We start from the raw sequence: 16,183 nt of genomic DNA, 5'->3' as shown, positions 1-16,183 counted from the left end.
CCCAACAAATACCTCATTACAAAAAACTAAATCTAATGAAAACTGAACTAAAACTAAAGCATTTCAAAGAAATAAATACTAAACTAAAACTAGCAAATTCACTCTAAAAACAAATTAAAACTAAATTAATTTGAAAACAAAAATTAACAACAAAATTAAAACTAAAACTAATTAAAAATCCAAAACTATTATAACCTTGCAAGGGAATTCACTGTTCCAATGAAGGTCCTCACAAAGATAGAAGTACAAGAATGTGTGTGTGCGCGTGTGTGCACGCGTGCGTGTGTGTGTGTGTGTGTGTGTGTGTGTGTGTGTGTGTGTGTGTGTGTAGACATGGCTCCCCTGGAGAGATAGACAGCACGGCCTTCTACACTGTCTGCCCTCATATTCTTCCAGTCACTAAGTGTGGGACAGTGTGTGAAAATCCAAACATTGGTTACCTCATGGCACAGTTCACAACCATGGGGGGGCGGAGGAGGAAAATACAACAACAAAAAAAAAAAAATAGTGTCGGATCTGTTGTCCTCCTCACCTCACAGCACATCTACTGCTGAATATTTAATGAACATCATCTGGGCCTCTATTCATTATGCATCTCAGAATCGCAGGAATAAAGGTGAAAGTGAACCTCAGATTAAAACACTCAACACTTCATGACTTTGTGAAGCTTTCTATACTTTCACAGTTGTTATATCATGGCATTCTGTAGTTTTCTGGCAATTGCAGTTGGATGCTGGAACATTGATATAATTCTTAATGCAGAAAAAAGCACCTCTAACATAGTCATGACAAAAAGACCATTGGACCATTGTTTTCTTCAATTTATTGTTCATTTTATGCTTGGTACAACTAAAGGTACATTTGTTTGGTCAAATATGAGCTATTTTTGTTATCATTATAAGAGTTTAATTTAAAAACTGGTATCTAGCCATTTTCCATGTTTTTTTCTTGATAATAACCAAAATCATTATCAAGAAAACCATGGAAAATGTCTAGATATCAGCTTTTAAATTAAACTCTTGCAAACTATTTGTGTTGTTATCATTATATTTGACCAAAAACATTTACCTTTAGTTGTACCAGACATTAAAATGAAAAAGAAATTGAAGAAAACAAGGGTGGTCTAGTCATTTTTTCCATGACTGTATATATGCATATATATGTGTATAGGAAATACTATAAGTAGCTAAATTATCTGGGTTATATATGCAAAAATAGCCTCCTTTTATGTGACGTTTTTAAGCTGTAAATCATAATGTGGAAAGTCACTACAAAGAGGATCTGATGTATATGGATAAACAACACATTTATTACCTAAAACTGCCAAAATATTGCTTTACCTGACCTGTTATCAGGGTTATCGTGCTAATAAACAACTTTTCTAACTTATCTAGGTTATTCTTTGTGAAAAGCAACTAATGGTTACAACCTAATAACATACCACAAATTACAAGTGAGCAAAAAATGTATATGCAATATCCAGTGGTGGAATGTTACTAAGTACATTTACTCAAGTACTGTACTTAAATACAATTTGGAGGTACTTTGGTATTTCCATTTTATTTAACTTTATATTTCACTACATTTTGAGGCAAATATTGTATTTTTTACTCCACTACATTTAGCTGACAGCTTAAGTTACTCTTCATGTTGAGATTTAACATGAAGAAATATATCAATTTAAAATGATTACACGTTTATAAATTAACACCACATAACAGTGTATTAACTAGTTAAATGAGCCCTATCTTGACATCATAGATGCATGCATCATCAATATTCATAATCTAATAATATATTTGGAATATTTTTTTAAAAATCTGAGGGGCTATTCTGCAAAGGGAATACTTTTACTTTTGAACATTTACTGAAGTAAAATATGAATGCAGGACTTTTACTTGTAGTGGAGTAATTTCAAAGTGTGGTATTAGTACTTTAACTTAAGTAAGAGATCTGAATACTTCTTCCACCACTGGCAATACCATATTATCCATATAATACATTTGAGACCACTGTATTTCACACATAAATCAAGTCCTTTAGATAAATGTGTGAACCAGATGACTTGTGCAGAGCAACCCATCAAAATGTTGCTCCCATGACAAAGACCTGCAGGCTGACTTTATGGACCTAATAAAAACCACAGTTTTATGATTCATAACCGCAATTAGCTTTGCTATAAAACAGCCATTTAAATGCAGCTGCATGTTTTGGTTCATTGGTTCAAAGCTTTGGGAGAAAAGTAGATTGAAATGAAAACTGGCAAAGCTATATAACTTTTAGATATAGTCCCTCAACAACAAAAGAGTGTTGATGTGCCAATATTCAGCTACGGAAATGATACTGAATTTGTGAGCTACAATTCACTGACACAAAAGCAGATCTCTTTTTTTTTTTCTTTAAGGAAAGCTGATGAATTCAAAATATAATACACATATATATGCACTGGGTGCTTTACAGGCATTAATTGTTCAGGATTCTGAAACACCTGTAGTGTATAATAAAAGAACACTCTTTTGTTCTGTCGTGACGTTCAGATGGCAGGAATCAATTCTGTTGTAAATTTACTTCTGTTATTCAATATGCAGTCTTATTAAGAAACTAGAGGCTTTTATAGAATTATTTTTCCATCATATTTCCACTGTTGCTGTTCAGTTCTTAAATTCAGATGTTTTGGACTGCGGTTAATATTATAACATTGCAACAGTGAGATACTCTGCATCCGTTGAATCAGATAGCATGAAAGTAATAATCCCATCCTATAAGCTTTATGTTTTATTTTAGCATTACTTTCATATAAGATGGTGTAGCAAGTTTAATTTATAATAGTGCAAGGCTGGTGGTACAGAAGCTGCTACGCTAATAGCTCACATATGTTAAGTGTTCAGTGTAGCCGGCCGTCTTTTGTTTTTGTGTTCTCTTCTGCTCACCTTGTCAGACTGAATATGAGCTGTTACCAGTAGGGATGCACCATATTATCGGCACGTTATCGGTATCGGACGATATTGGTACATACGATACGATATCGGACATCTGCCAACACGCCGATATAATAAACAGATTAAATAATGGGGTCACATCACCACTCTGTTGCACGTTGTTTGTAGCTCATAGAATTGTGCAGTGTAGTCTGAGCCCACCTATTAATTTATGTTCTGATTAGGGACTGAAGCTGCTTGTATTTTTTGTGATTTTGTTTACACAGTGCAGATTGAGTGGTCACATATTGGGCTATGTAGTTTTATTCAATTTGGGTTTAATTGCTGTACAGTTGCACTTTTCACATGTTCCCAGTGAACACAGGTTATGTTTACTTATTATGTCAATTGGGAAATTGGCCAAATTTGCCCTGTTTGTGGGTATTAGTTGTGCAGGAAAAAAATATTGGTAATCGGCTAAATGAGTTGTAAAAAATCGTCATATCGGATATCGGCAAAAAATCCAATATTGTGCATCCCTAGTTACCAGCACATCATTCTGTCTCCTTAAGCTTCAGTATTTATGGGATGTGAAATATGTGCTTTCAGTGTTAAAAATCCCACCACAGGTGACTTTTAACATGGCAGCCAGTGTTGATGGTGCACCTATTTGTCCAGGTAGAGCAGGTTTAGTTGCCTCACCTGTCTGATGGCGCACAGCAGCTTCCCGTAGCAGAACACGATCACCAGGAACGGCACGATGAGGCAGAAGATGAACAGGCAGATGATGTAAGATATGCTATTTGCCGTCTTGGCTTTCCAGTCGACAGAGCAGGTTGTCCCGGGACCCTCTGGGCCATAGTGGCTCCAGCCAAAGAGAGGTGGTACGGTCCAGATGAGGGAGTAGACCCAGGACAGGGTGATGCCCAGGGAGACCTTGCAGTAATTGGAGGAGTCCGCCTCAGTGGGCGCCACCATGGTGCTGTAGCGCTCATAGGAAAGGACCGCCAGGGAGATGAGGGAGACGATGCCTACAGGGTGGACAGGGACACAAATACATTGGTAACTATTACATGCACAAGTAGCAGTACGGTAGTCAGTCCCAGTAGCTAACAGCTCTAAGGTAATTTTAACTGCCTTCAATTGAGCAAAAACTTTTGTTTTCTTTTCTTTTGGCAGATATTTAAAGGTCACACGTTTTTCCAACAGAACCTACAACAGAAACGACAGAATAGACAGTTTGTCAATAACACCCATAACGACACATATGAGCGTTTCACGGCCCAAACTACTGCGGAGCGTTCTAACAATGGCACACACATCATTATACATACACGTATGGATTGTGGTTTAAAAAAAGGCTGCAGTTTTCGTGAATTTAGTCTACAAAACCACTGACCTAGGTTTAGGGCAAAAAACCTCCTGGTTAGGCGTTATAAATGACGTAAATTTAAAAAAGAAGTAAAATAAATGTAGGTAAATGCTGGAAGTGAAGTAGTTACAGGGTTGATGTGAGCCACAGAAAGTTAAAACGTAAAAACATTTTTTTTTTTTTTTTTTTTTAACCCTACTTCCTAGTAGCACGAAATACAAAAGAAATAGAAAAAATTGTCCTAGGTAATTAATGCTCCTTCCCTGTTCTGTTATATTATCTGTGATAATTCTGCTTCACTGCTGAAATGACTCCTGGATAGTTATCAGAGCTGCAGGGCAACTTGAATGTCTGACTGATGGAAATAGTCCGACATGTTTGTTGTCGTTTACGTGACGAGAGCCAGCGTGAGCTGATCAGAGACACTTTTGCATTTTCAACCCTGTGGAGCATTTTTAAGATTTCCAGTCTGGAGGGTGGTTACATTGTTTTGCGTTTTTAAGCCCCAAAAATGCTGTCGCCATCTAAACGAAAGGCAAATCTGATAAAATATTTTGTCGTTTTCACCCGAGAGTGTAGTTGTGTAAACAGGCCCTTAGTGGATGAAAATAGTCGGTAACACTTTACAATAACCATCATTTATAGATGGTAAATAGAACATTTATATATGGTAAACAGATAGTCTATTAATGTTTAATCATCATTTATAAACCATATATAGGCCATTTAGAATGGTGAATAGAAAATGTAATAATGTTCAACTATAATTTATAAATGCCAAATAGATTACTTTACCATAAACAAACATAATTATTAGTTTATTAATAGCTTTACACACATTATAACATTTTAAACACCATATTAAGTATCTAAATGATTTCAAAATTATTCTTATACCTTTAAGAAATTGCTTGAAACCATTTAAAGATTAAATATGTATAGAATTTTGTAAATGGTTAATAATAATTGGTTTATAAACCATCTATAAACATCACTTAGATGGTTATTGTAAAGTGTTACCAAATAGTCCTATTATAGTGTATACCTAAACTAATGTATCAAGCTAATACAGTAGCATACTGTTACATTACCTTGGAAAACGCCAATTGAGGTTCAGTGACAGGATTCAATAATAGTTCATTCAATATTTAGGTAAGGTATCACAGGAGCTGGGAATAAGTTGTGTTGTCATGCAGGAAGCAGAAAAATATTGCATTAACAGAAGGAGTATGTTATACAAGCTGACATTCTCTGCAGACAGCTGGTGCAGGTTTGTCCTTGTGCTTTATTGACCATAGTTATAAAAACATTCGAGTTGTGTCCCAGTTTATTTCCTAGTGCAGTGTACATGAACGACATCATCCGACAGGAAGTTAACACAGACCCAAGCTGTTGCTAAGCAGTGGAATTACATTGAAACTGTCTATTCCCTCACAACTGTACTTCACATTTAATGGGACCATCAAATAGAGACACAAATCTCCTGCCTGTTCAAATGTTTATCTACTCTAGAGAGTAAAAAATGTACAGCCACTGTGATAAAAAAGCTTGTTACCAAAATCCAACTAAGAGGAGCTTCATGGTTTATAGAGTCAAAGAAACGATGGGTTATGATTTTAAAAAATAATGGCCAGAGTGAAATGTGCGGCATCATAAAATCGTGGTTGCGTGATCATCAAATAGGTTCACATGTAGATAGACCCTGATGTAAATGATAAACGGCAGCACCACCTCTGTGTCTCTGCTTGACAGAAACAATCCAGTGAAACACAACACACACTGAAAAATATTTGAGTGACATTTACTTAAAAAAAAGCTAGGGAAGTTTTTCCACACAAAGTGTTTGTAATCTTTACTCAGGCTGTAATATTTATTTAATAGAACCACTTATTTTTTTTATGAAAATACACAAGTAAATTGCAGATTCACTGATGTCCCTCAATTACATTTTACTTGGAAATATCAACTAATTAAGCCAATGAACTGGTTTAGTGAATATTACTTGGAACGAATGATTCAATTTACAAACAAAACTGAGGACACATAATAACAAACAATCACTAAGTAATGCACTACATGAATAACTGCTATTTTAAAGCACTGAATTTGTATTTCTTTGTAGAATTTATATAGATGATTGAAATAATAATTACAGGGCAAAAAATGTTTTTCTCAGCGCAGAAGATTTCAAGAAGCTTTCTCATGTCTCTTTCTGCATTTCTGTCACAGTATTTCAGAGGAACAGCAGCAGGTGCCTGGAGCTCAGTGTTCATGCTGACCCCTCAGACTTTTTCATCCTGGTTGCTATTTGTTTTGAAGCCATTATGATCCAAGAGGTCGTCCTTCATGCCCATTGATTTTTCAATTGTAATGAAGCAAACCTGTACTGGACGCCCCTTTAAGAAGGCGGTGCAGGACTTTCATTGAGGTGCGGACGCGACAGCTACTCAGCTGGATGAATGAACAGGGTGAAAAAAGCGAGGAGGGCAAAAGAGTTATAGCCAGTAAAACAAGGTGGAAACAAATTCAGCTCTGTGATTGAAGATGATGGTCCTGCAGAATGTTTTTGGTCTGTCTATGTGCAAATACACTGCATGTAGCCTTGACTGCAGAGCCCCTTTGGCACAGCATGTTATACTTGTCTGTTGCCCCCAGATATTGCGCTCATGTAGCTTTTTCCTGCACAAACTGCTTAGCTCGGGGCTTTTATTAACTCTGTTACAGCAATATTACAAAGTCAACACAGTTTTACAACAACCCACTCATGTTTTTGTTTGATCTCATCTGACTGACTCATAGCAACCAATCCCAAACATATTCTATTCTACACATATTTTGACAAAAGACGCTTTCAGCGGTGCTCATTGCTGCCCCATTTCATCTGGTGCGTCTTATTTACTCTGTTTTTCTCTGGTGGCGCTCTGTTACGTGTCAAATGAAGCAGTGGAACTGTCTTCTCACAACAACTGCTCTGGAAGATCTCAGGCTAAAATCAGCGTCATCGTGTTTATAGCCAGGTGTCATCAGTAAACACTGGAATAGTGCAATAACAGGACTTGTTGAACCCAAACCTGATGGAAGCAGCCTTTACTCCAGCATGTTTTACAACAGGCACTGAAAGGTGGACAGGATTTATTTTGGAGTGTGATTAGTTCTGATTGGTTCATTAGTTTTTATAGTTTATATTCTTTGGCCACAGAAAACACTAATTTCTTATTGGCTGGGAGGCATCCATGGTAATCATCTAAGGCAGTGGTTCCCAACCTTTTTCTGGGACCCACATTTTTACCGTTGTAAACTTTGGTGACACAGCTTAATTAATACATTAACTGGAGCAAAACTAGCATACTGGATCAAACCTTGCTAGTATGAATTACTAGGTTTAATTTTATCCAAAACTTATTTAAACACAAAACACATTTAAATATGCAAGATTACTGTGAAAATTAACCTCATGCCTCTTCGGGGCTACAACATAAAACACTGAACTCCTTGACGTTATCTTTACAGTATCATCTCACTTGAGTTAGTTTAACGATCAACAGGAAGTCTCTTTTAGTCCTTTCAAAATAAAAGCGTCCGTTATCAAAACAGGCTTTTGCATAGTACTGTATACAGTATATATCTTTTATTTTGCCCATGTATGCATGTTTTATACATACTGGAGTATGTATAAAAACATAAGATTAATTGATTAATTGATTGTTAACGTTATAAATGCTGGAGTTGGCAGGTTTCTTCCAAACGCCCATCCCTAGTTGTAATCTTATCCAAGTAGAGCTGAACAGTTCTCTCTTGACGTTGAAGCTGTGGTTTTTCTGGTTTGGTCTGCAGAGACCATGTGATATAGTTGAAAGTTCTGGAACAAGTCAGTAAGTGGTCCTTGAGTGCACACAGTTTTTTTCAACCTGACCAAATGTGGCTTTTCACACTACACTGTAACCACCCCAGGCTAATGAGGGTAGCACTGGGCTGAAAGTTGCCCGTGTGAAACAGGGCAAAGTAAACAATGTCATTCTAGAAAATAAACATTAATTGCGTGTGCTAGCAGACATTTAACCCAGGGCTAGTAAAATTGCAGTGTGAACCTTGCAACCATGGGCTTCGATTAAAACTCTGCTTACCTTTAAAATGTTGTTTTGTGTCTAAAACTCAACAAACTGTAACCGTCGTATAAACTTTGTTCTAAAAGTCCCATGTGAAGTTTTTTAAAGGTCCTGACAAAGGATGCTGATATGGGCTGCCTCATGAGAGACTGAGCACTTGTTCTTTTGGAAGGCAATGACATTCTTTGTTTCCTGTATTGAGTGGTCATGGTGTGTAGGGATGCACCGGTCCATGTATTCTCTCCTGATACCGTTTATGATAACCCAACCTCATCTGCTAATACCAAGAACCAACCCGATACCACTGCTTTTATTTCCCAAATGTAAAATCTGTAGATCTCAGTGAGTGGAACTAATTGGGGCCATTTTATATGTAACAGAATGTGAGGCAAGAGATTGCACTAATGGTCAGCAGCTTAGAACGACTATGAATATAACTAGAGCAAAAACATGTAATTTGAAACTGACATTGACAAAGAAAACTATATGTAGTGGATCAATCACATCTATCTGGACCGCTTAATAAGGCCAGTATTGGATCCACTGAACCAGAGTATTGGATCGGTCCATCCCTAATTGTATGAGATAGATGATACACTCCTAGATTTCCTGATACAAAATGATTGACTGGAAAAAGCAGAGGCAAAGCACATCTTTGAGATGACAGACTGATAACGTCTAGTGTAAGTGGAGCCAAATCAGATCAAACTTCCTCAAAACTGCGAAGGCTAATTAGCAGCTCTCCTCCATGACACACATACACACACATCAAAATGTAATACTGGCAATCATTATGATGCCATGTGACAGTAACCTTCTGCCCCGAGGCTCAATGAAAGTGTTGTAGTCAAATATGATTGATCACTTTTGATGTGCAAATTTGATCATATCAGCTGATCCCAGCAGCTCTTTGTCTCTGTAAACATTATTTGAATGACGACGAGATCTTTATCTGAAGCAGACACCCGTACAACTTTGGATGTAACTTTATAGCATCTGAAATCAAACGTCACCCTCCATCATTCTTCTATTACTCCGGCAGGATCAAAGACAGTAGCTGAATCTAATATTCCAAAATGAAACGTCTTATGACCTTATAATGTCTGGAGGGGGAAAACAACAAGCGGAACATCTTTGTCCTGCTGGTTCTGTCATGTTCCCTCACTGTTCCTGCTTTATTTGTCTTATAGAAAGCATCTGGCTCGGTTTCACTTGCCTGATACTGTATATCCAGGAAAAGACAGTCTGAATGAAAAACACAGGATCAAATAAAGCTGTGTTTGCTTCATAAATCCCAGCGTCTTCTCCCTCAGTCATCACAGGTGCACAGAACTACTGTGACAGCACTAACAGGAGGAGAAAAAACAAAGATCAGATTGCGAATGTCTGGCTAACATTAAGGATGACTGCTTTGGCAAGTCGCTTTCTGTGTACAGAGATGATCATTCACACTAATGTCAGACTCAAACCAGACATCTCCCACAATATATTTTTGTCTCCGCTGTAAGAGCCCCTGCTTTAATACACTATTTATTACACACGCTCATTAGCTGACTCTCTCTCTCTGACCTTTATGTCGGAGAGACATTGTTCTGCTTTTCTTTCTCCCCGCTGTGACAACTTCTCACCATCGCAGCAAATTAACATCACTCAGGTGTTGCCTGCTCCCTGCGTGATGCACATGTATATGCATTTCCTCACCGTGGTACATGTTCTTCTATTTCTGTGCGTGCAGGAGAGCAATCTAACTTCAATATGCAGCAAGTGGGCCCAGCAGTACAAGGTTAATCCAGTGACTGTGTGCAGAGTCCACTTGAGGCAGGGGGGAGGTAGCCAACAGTATGCAGGAACACGCAGACCTGGTGTCAAGTAAAGACCCAATAAAGATCCTCTCCTGTTCCCACACGGGATGAAGGAAGACAATAAAAGTTCAGTGAGATAGAGAAGTAAATGCAAAGAGGCAGGAAGAGGTGAAGTGGCTTAATGAGGCTGGTGGCAAAGGGACAAGTACAGGGTCTGAGTTGTATTTGCCACAAATTGTCTTCGGTTTGTGTTCTTTGCAATAAGTACACTGCAAAAAAAAGAAAAGTTGGGTGAACTCAAAATTTCAAGGCAACAAACTTCGATAAAATTTTAAGTTGGACAATTCAACTAAATATTTTAAGTTTTGTTTTTGAGTTTGCTCCACTCTGAATTCTGATTTTTGTCAACTCATCTGTAAGTTGTACTAACTTATAATTTTACATTGTAATAACTTTTAATCCTTACTCCTGCCAACTTCTGCAATGTGCTGAATTGGCACGATTGTAACGCCGATATGAAATGTCAGCTAATGTTGCAACCACAATTTTGAGTTAGCATTGATACGCTAACGGCCACTCTTGTAGCTGTAACAAGCAGCGCGGCTAGCATCAGTTAGCCGCTAGTATCAGTTAGCCGCTAGCTTTCGCTAATGAATTTCACCGCTTTCCCGCATTTCACAAAAAAGAAATGAGTTATCAGAACTATTGTCCCTTGTTGTGAACCCCAACTTAAAGATATAAGTAACAACAACTCACCAACTTGTTTTTGAGCATACAACTTGCTTCCTTTGTTGTGCTAACTTACATTATTGCCCTAAATGTCAATAATCTATATATCTAAGTTTTACCAACTTAAATCACTGTTTTAGGCCAAAAAATACAAGTTGGCTTTTTTGCAGTGTAGAAGCGGCTGATCTGCAATGGTTCAGTTATTAAAAAATGTGTAAAAGACGTTAAAAGCAGGAGGCTGCGAGCAAAAAGTCTAAATCAATGTCGAGAGTTAGCAGGAATACAATGTCCCAACACCAAGCTAACAATGTCTTTTGTCATTGACAGTGATGCCCTCTAATTTGAAGGAACATCGATCATTCAGAGAAGCTTTATAGAGATTTGGTGAAGACAGACACAGTCACTTTGTCAAAGCTGCACCCAGCATTATTCATCTCTACAATCAATTTCACTTTTCCTTTCTCTGACCCTCCCTTACTCTTTCTTTCATTCTGTTTTATGAGCCCATTGAGGAATTACTCATCCATAGCCAATGGAGGCTCTAATGATGTCTTCGAGCCATCTCTTTCTTTTTCACACACTGCCTCTGTCCCTCTTCCTGCTCTGTTGTAGCTTGTAGAAGCAAGAGTCCTGTCAGACAGATTTTAATAAATTGGCTCCTTGTGGATGTCAGTGTTGCACATCTTCAGATGGTGCTAAATCTCGCCACAACACTGGGGTTAGTGAGACAGCAGATACAATCAGAGCACATCCAGATACTGAGACACTTCGAGGCTCGCTTTATTCTCCGCAATATAACTGAAATAAAGTAATCCTGTTTCGAAAATTGCCAACTTATCCCAGAGGAAGTGGAAGTAGCGGCTGCGAGTCTGTTTTCAATTTAAAAGTTTGACAGATTCAAGAGGCTCTTAAGCAAAGGAAAATTCAATTTAGTTAAGTTGAATGTACTGTGTGAAAATTGTAGCAGTAGATCAAGGAAAGCAACAGGGCAGTCTGGTGAGAAAAACCCGGGAGGGACTCATATGCTGCATAAATCTGACTCACTGAGCGTAATGTGTGAGGTCTTTAGTTCCTCCCTTTGCTGACTGGTTAATTAGGTGATCTAACAGGCCCAGTCCGAGGGTCCCAAGGGGTCAGGAGGCCCCCTGGACTTCACTTACAATGTGTCACGGAAAGAGACACAAACTGATTAAAAATTACCAAGAAGAGGCACAAAACTACTGCGACATATAAAACTAGCACTAAGGCTGCAACTACCACTTAAGAGACAAAAAGTACCACTTGGACATAAAACTACCACAAAGAGATGCAAAACTACCAAAAATAAATACAAACCAACACCAAGGAACAAAACTACCACTTAAACCCAAACTACCTTAAAAGGACAAAAACTACCACAAATGCACAAAACTTCCACAAAGAGATGCAAGACTACCACTAAGAGACACAATTACCACAAAGAGTTCCCTAAAGACCACAAATGCCGAAACTACCACAAAGCGACACAAAACTCTGGCAGAGATTCAAAACTACCACAGAGACACAAAACTGCCATAATGGGACGTAAGACAACCACAAAGAGATGCAAAACTGTCACAAAAGATGCAAAAACTAACAAAAATAAATACAAACCAACACCAAGGAACAAAACTACCACTTAGACCCAAACTACCCTAAAGGGACACAAAACTACCACAAATAAATAGAAAACAACCACAAATGCACAAAACTAACAGAAAGTGATGCACAACTACTACTAAGAGACACAAAATTGCCACAAAGAGACACAAAACTGCCATAATGGGACGTAAAACTTCCAAAAAAGATACATAACGACTACAAAGAGACACAAAACTTCCAAAAAAAAAGCAAAACCACCTCAAAGAAACGCATAACAACTACAGAGAGACACTAAATTACTATAAAGAGATGTTAAACAAACACAAAGAGTAGCACAAATGGACACAGAAGCGTGTGTCAGTCTTTTTCCAGTGTAGTGGGGGACAGTTTACAGTTTCTGAACAGTCTTTGGCCATCTCTCACAATCTGTCCTTGTTCTGCTGTCAGCGTGCAAACACTCAGTCCCACAGGTGTCACAGAGGTACAGACAAGCAACAAACAACCACAGCTTGTATTTTTTGACCCTTTTAGTTTTTTAGTTTTCCCCCTGTATCTTAACATCAGTTGGAGTCGGCTCAGCAGGTGATAACGCTTCTCTACATGAAGCCAAATACTCAAAATCTTTAGTTACAACAGGCATCAGAAGCCCTGATGTGTGTGGTTGCAAAGAGGCACTCAACTTCATGCAAAGCTTTAAACATCAGGATATTAAACGCGCTGAAGTAAGTGAGAGCAAACCTTTTGTGCAAGATTTATGAGTCTTTTATACAAACCTCTTCAGACTAAAGCTACGGGCGGTGACTACGCACGTACTGCAATGTGCAGTCAATGTGCAGACGTACAGGGAGTTGAAAGTCTCTCTCTCTCTGAAAAGCTCTAAATATTTCATTAAATGTTTTTTTTTTTACAACATTAAGCCATTCACAAACTTGGCATATGTTTTATCTCAATAACCATTGAACTTTAGCAATTCATTCTTGAAACAAGCTGACCATGAATACCAATGGATAGGGGTCATTTATGTGAGCTGTTATGAGTTTTACAACAACTACATCTCTTTTTCTGCCTTTTTTTTCTCTTCAGAACTGCAAGAATTAGTTGAAGTGGAAAGTTTCCAATCATGCTTCTTTGAAATGTACACTTTAATTGGAACTTGTACAGCTAGAGCAGTGCACATGTTTTAACATTGTGTTAATGTCAGAGTGGAGAAATTAGCGTTGTCTCGGGCCGCCTGGCCTTCAAAAGGTTGTTTTGGATTCCTTGGAAAGCTTTTAAAGCAATTAGTGGGACGGATAAGAAGAAAGCATGTTCTTTAAAGAACTTTTAAGCCAGAATCGAGCCTGACTCCTGATGTTACAAGAGTTATTTTGTGTTGAAAGCATTAATTCTGCAATTAAGGGCTTCTATTGAATGTAGTATCAAACCGTTTGACCGTAATTATTCAGAGCTTTGATGGATACAGTGTACAGGGGAAATTAATATCATCTTACTGTAACTTTTACTTAGACAAGCACCCCTGGCCCCCCAAAAAATGAACACTAAGCTTTTTCTTCCCCCAGCCTGGCCCGGCTCCAGGTGAGAGAGTGATGTCCCTATTCTCAGTTGCATCATTGAGCCCCATTTGCATCGATATCAGCACTCCTGAGCAAAAAGGTAGACCAGAGTTCACTTTCTCATTACTGATTTCCCCCGGGTGATTTTATTCTGCAACAAATGCTGCTGATGCATCCGCCATACAGCCTGCTCATGGACCCGAGACCGTGTCCCCATGCACAGCCCCACCACAAACCTGCACGGGCAGCTAAATGAACAGTGATGAGGCTTCCCTTCCCTCAGGCACACACGCACTTAACTGTATGGTAACAAGCATTTAGCGGCCATCCAGACTGCTCATTGCTACATATGCAGAAGGTGGAGCAGCCGCTGACGGTCCTGTGTGACAGCTTTTCACACTTCCTAATGACATTTGAACAAATGACTAAGGTCTGTAAGCACATTCAATGATTCCCTAAATGCCCCCAGCGATATTTATGCCATGGAAATGCATGCACGTGCAGCTTTGGGAGTGATTTAACAGTCTGGCATGCAGCCGGAGATAATGACCAGTACCGCGCCATAAAGAGCCACACAAGATTATTTTTTTTCACCTCCAACTAATCACCTGGACAAAACCTGCACACAGGCGTCATCAGGGACCCCGATAGTGGATGTGCATGCTTATAAGTCCATAATCTGCATCATGCCGTGCTGAATTTAGTGTTTTTCGCAATCAACAACACATAATAAGACACCTTTATACCTTAACGATCTTTGTTATGAGACTGCAGTACGATCACACCCACATTAAGGAAGAGAAAAAGATTGAGAGGAAGAAAGACATTGTTTAAGTATGCCAAGACATTAAAACCTAATCAACTGGCCGAATAATGGCTTTGATGTTGTCCAATTTGGCGCATAAGCAATGATGAACATTTTTTTTTTCATTGTTCTTTTTGTAATGGTTCCGTCGATTTTAAGGCTTTTCTCTGAAAGTTTCATATGGCCATAAAGACGCACACTGCTCATCACTACGCGTGTTATAATCAAACACAGTCACATCTATTTCAAATTTTTCAAAAACCTTAATTTGGACCCCAGAATTAAAGCTTAACATCATGTAGTGTGGTGCGCAGTGATCCGGGAATGATACGTCGCACCATCACCCACAACCACATCTGAAATAAAAACACATCTACGACAGAAACACCAAAACAAAAAACATCCATATGAAGATCGCGTCTTAGATTCCGCGTTTCTACTCACCAAACAGGGAGTTGGCGAAGCCGTACCACACGCATCCTCCTTCTCCTATGAGCCACCTTCCCTGCGTGCTGGCGGCGAAGCTGAACGGAGTCCCCAGTACGCACACCAGCAGGTCGCTGATGGAAATGTTAATCAGGAGCAGGTTGATGGGCGACCGCAGCATCTTGTAGCGGCAGAAGAGCACGAGCACCACCAGGTTGTTCACAAGTCCGAAAGTGCCGATGAAGCCCAGGCACACAGCCACGACCAGGTTCCCTGTCGGGCTGAGGTTGATCCGGTATGAGCCTGCCCCCAGATGCCCTTCCCCGGCTGCGGCACACAGAGCGCTGTTGACCCCTGCGCAGCCGCTCAGACTCACGTTGGACACGATCATCGTAGTCCGGTGTCACGGCGGTGGCACACTGGGTGGCCAGGGCGCACAGAACGGCACTTTAATATCTCGTTGGCATTTCTTTTCTTTTTTTTTCTGTATGTGGAAAATAATGTAAAGACAAGCTGTCAACACTTGTTGCTGTGAGAAATGTCAGGTGGAGAAAGTAGAGCCGAACAGAAATGTGGGACAATAAAAAAGTTTGTTTTTTGTGGATGTCAAAACTTTGTTCAGTTAAGGGGGACAGGGGGGAGGGGGTGCTCGGAAAAATTAAAAAGAAAAAAAAAACTTTTAGTTAGTCTTTGCTCCACCGTGTGGCACACTCTCACTCTTTGCAGAGACGCTCCTGTCTCTCACACAGACACCTTCCCTCTCTGGCCGTATTTAAATCACTGTTGGCCGCTCTCCAGCAGCTGACGTCTGGGCCGAGGAGGGAGGGGGGCGGAGCACGGCGGTGGTTCAGC

General features: G+C 39.3%; 1 protein-coding gene across 1 annotated transcript in view; it reads right to left on the bottom strand.

Moving 5' to 3' along the window:
- Nucleotides 1-15,722, bottom strand: part of LOC131980882 (vertebrate ancient opsin-like) — an 87,779-nt gene extending 72,057 nt beyond the window's left edge. Inside the window, exons 1-2 of the mRNA XM_059345190.1 lie at nucleotides 15,350-15,722; nucleotides 3,621-3,949 (exon numbers count right to left, since the gene is read on the bottom strand). Coding sequence (XP_059201173.1) covers nucleotides 3,621-3,949; nucleotides 15,350-15,722 — 702 coding nt within the window. The remainder of the gene's footprint in view (nucleotides 1-3,620; nucleotides 3,950-15,349) is intronic.
- Between the last annotated feature and the right edge of the window lie 461 nt (nucleotides 15,723-16,183).

Source organism: Centropristis striata, chromosome 11, assembly GCF_030273125.1.
Source record: "Centropristis striata isolate RG_2023a ecotype Rhode Island chromosome 11, C.striata_1.0, whole genome shotgun sequence".
Taxonomy (NCBI): Eukaryota; Metazoa; Chordata; class Actinopteri; order Perciformes; family Serranidae; genus Centropristis; species Centropristis striata.
The sequence above is the reverse complement of the archived record's forward strand: the minus strand, read 5'-3'. Positions and strand labels throughout refer to the sequence as shown.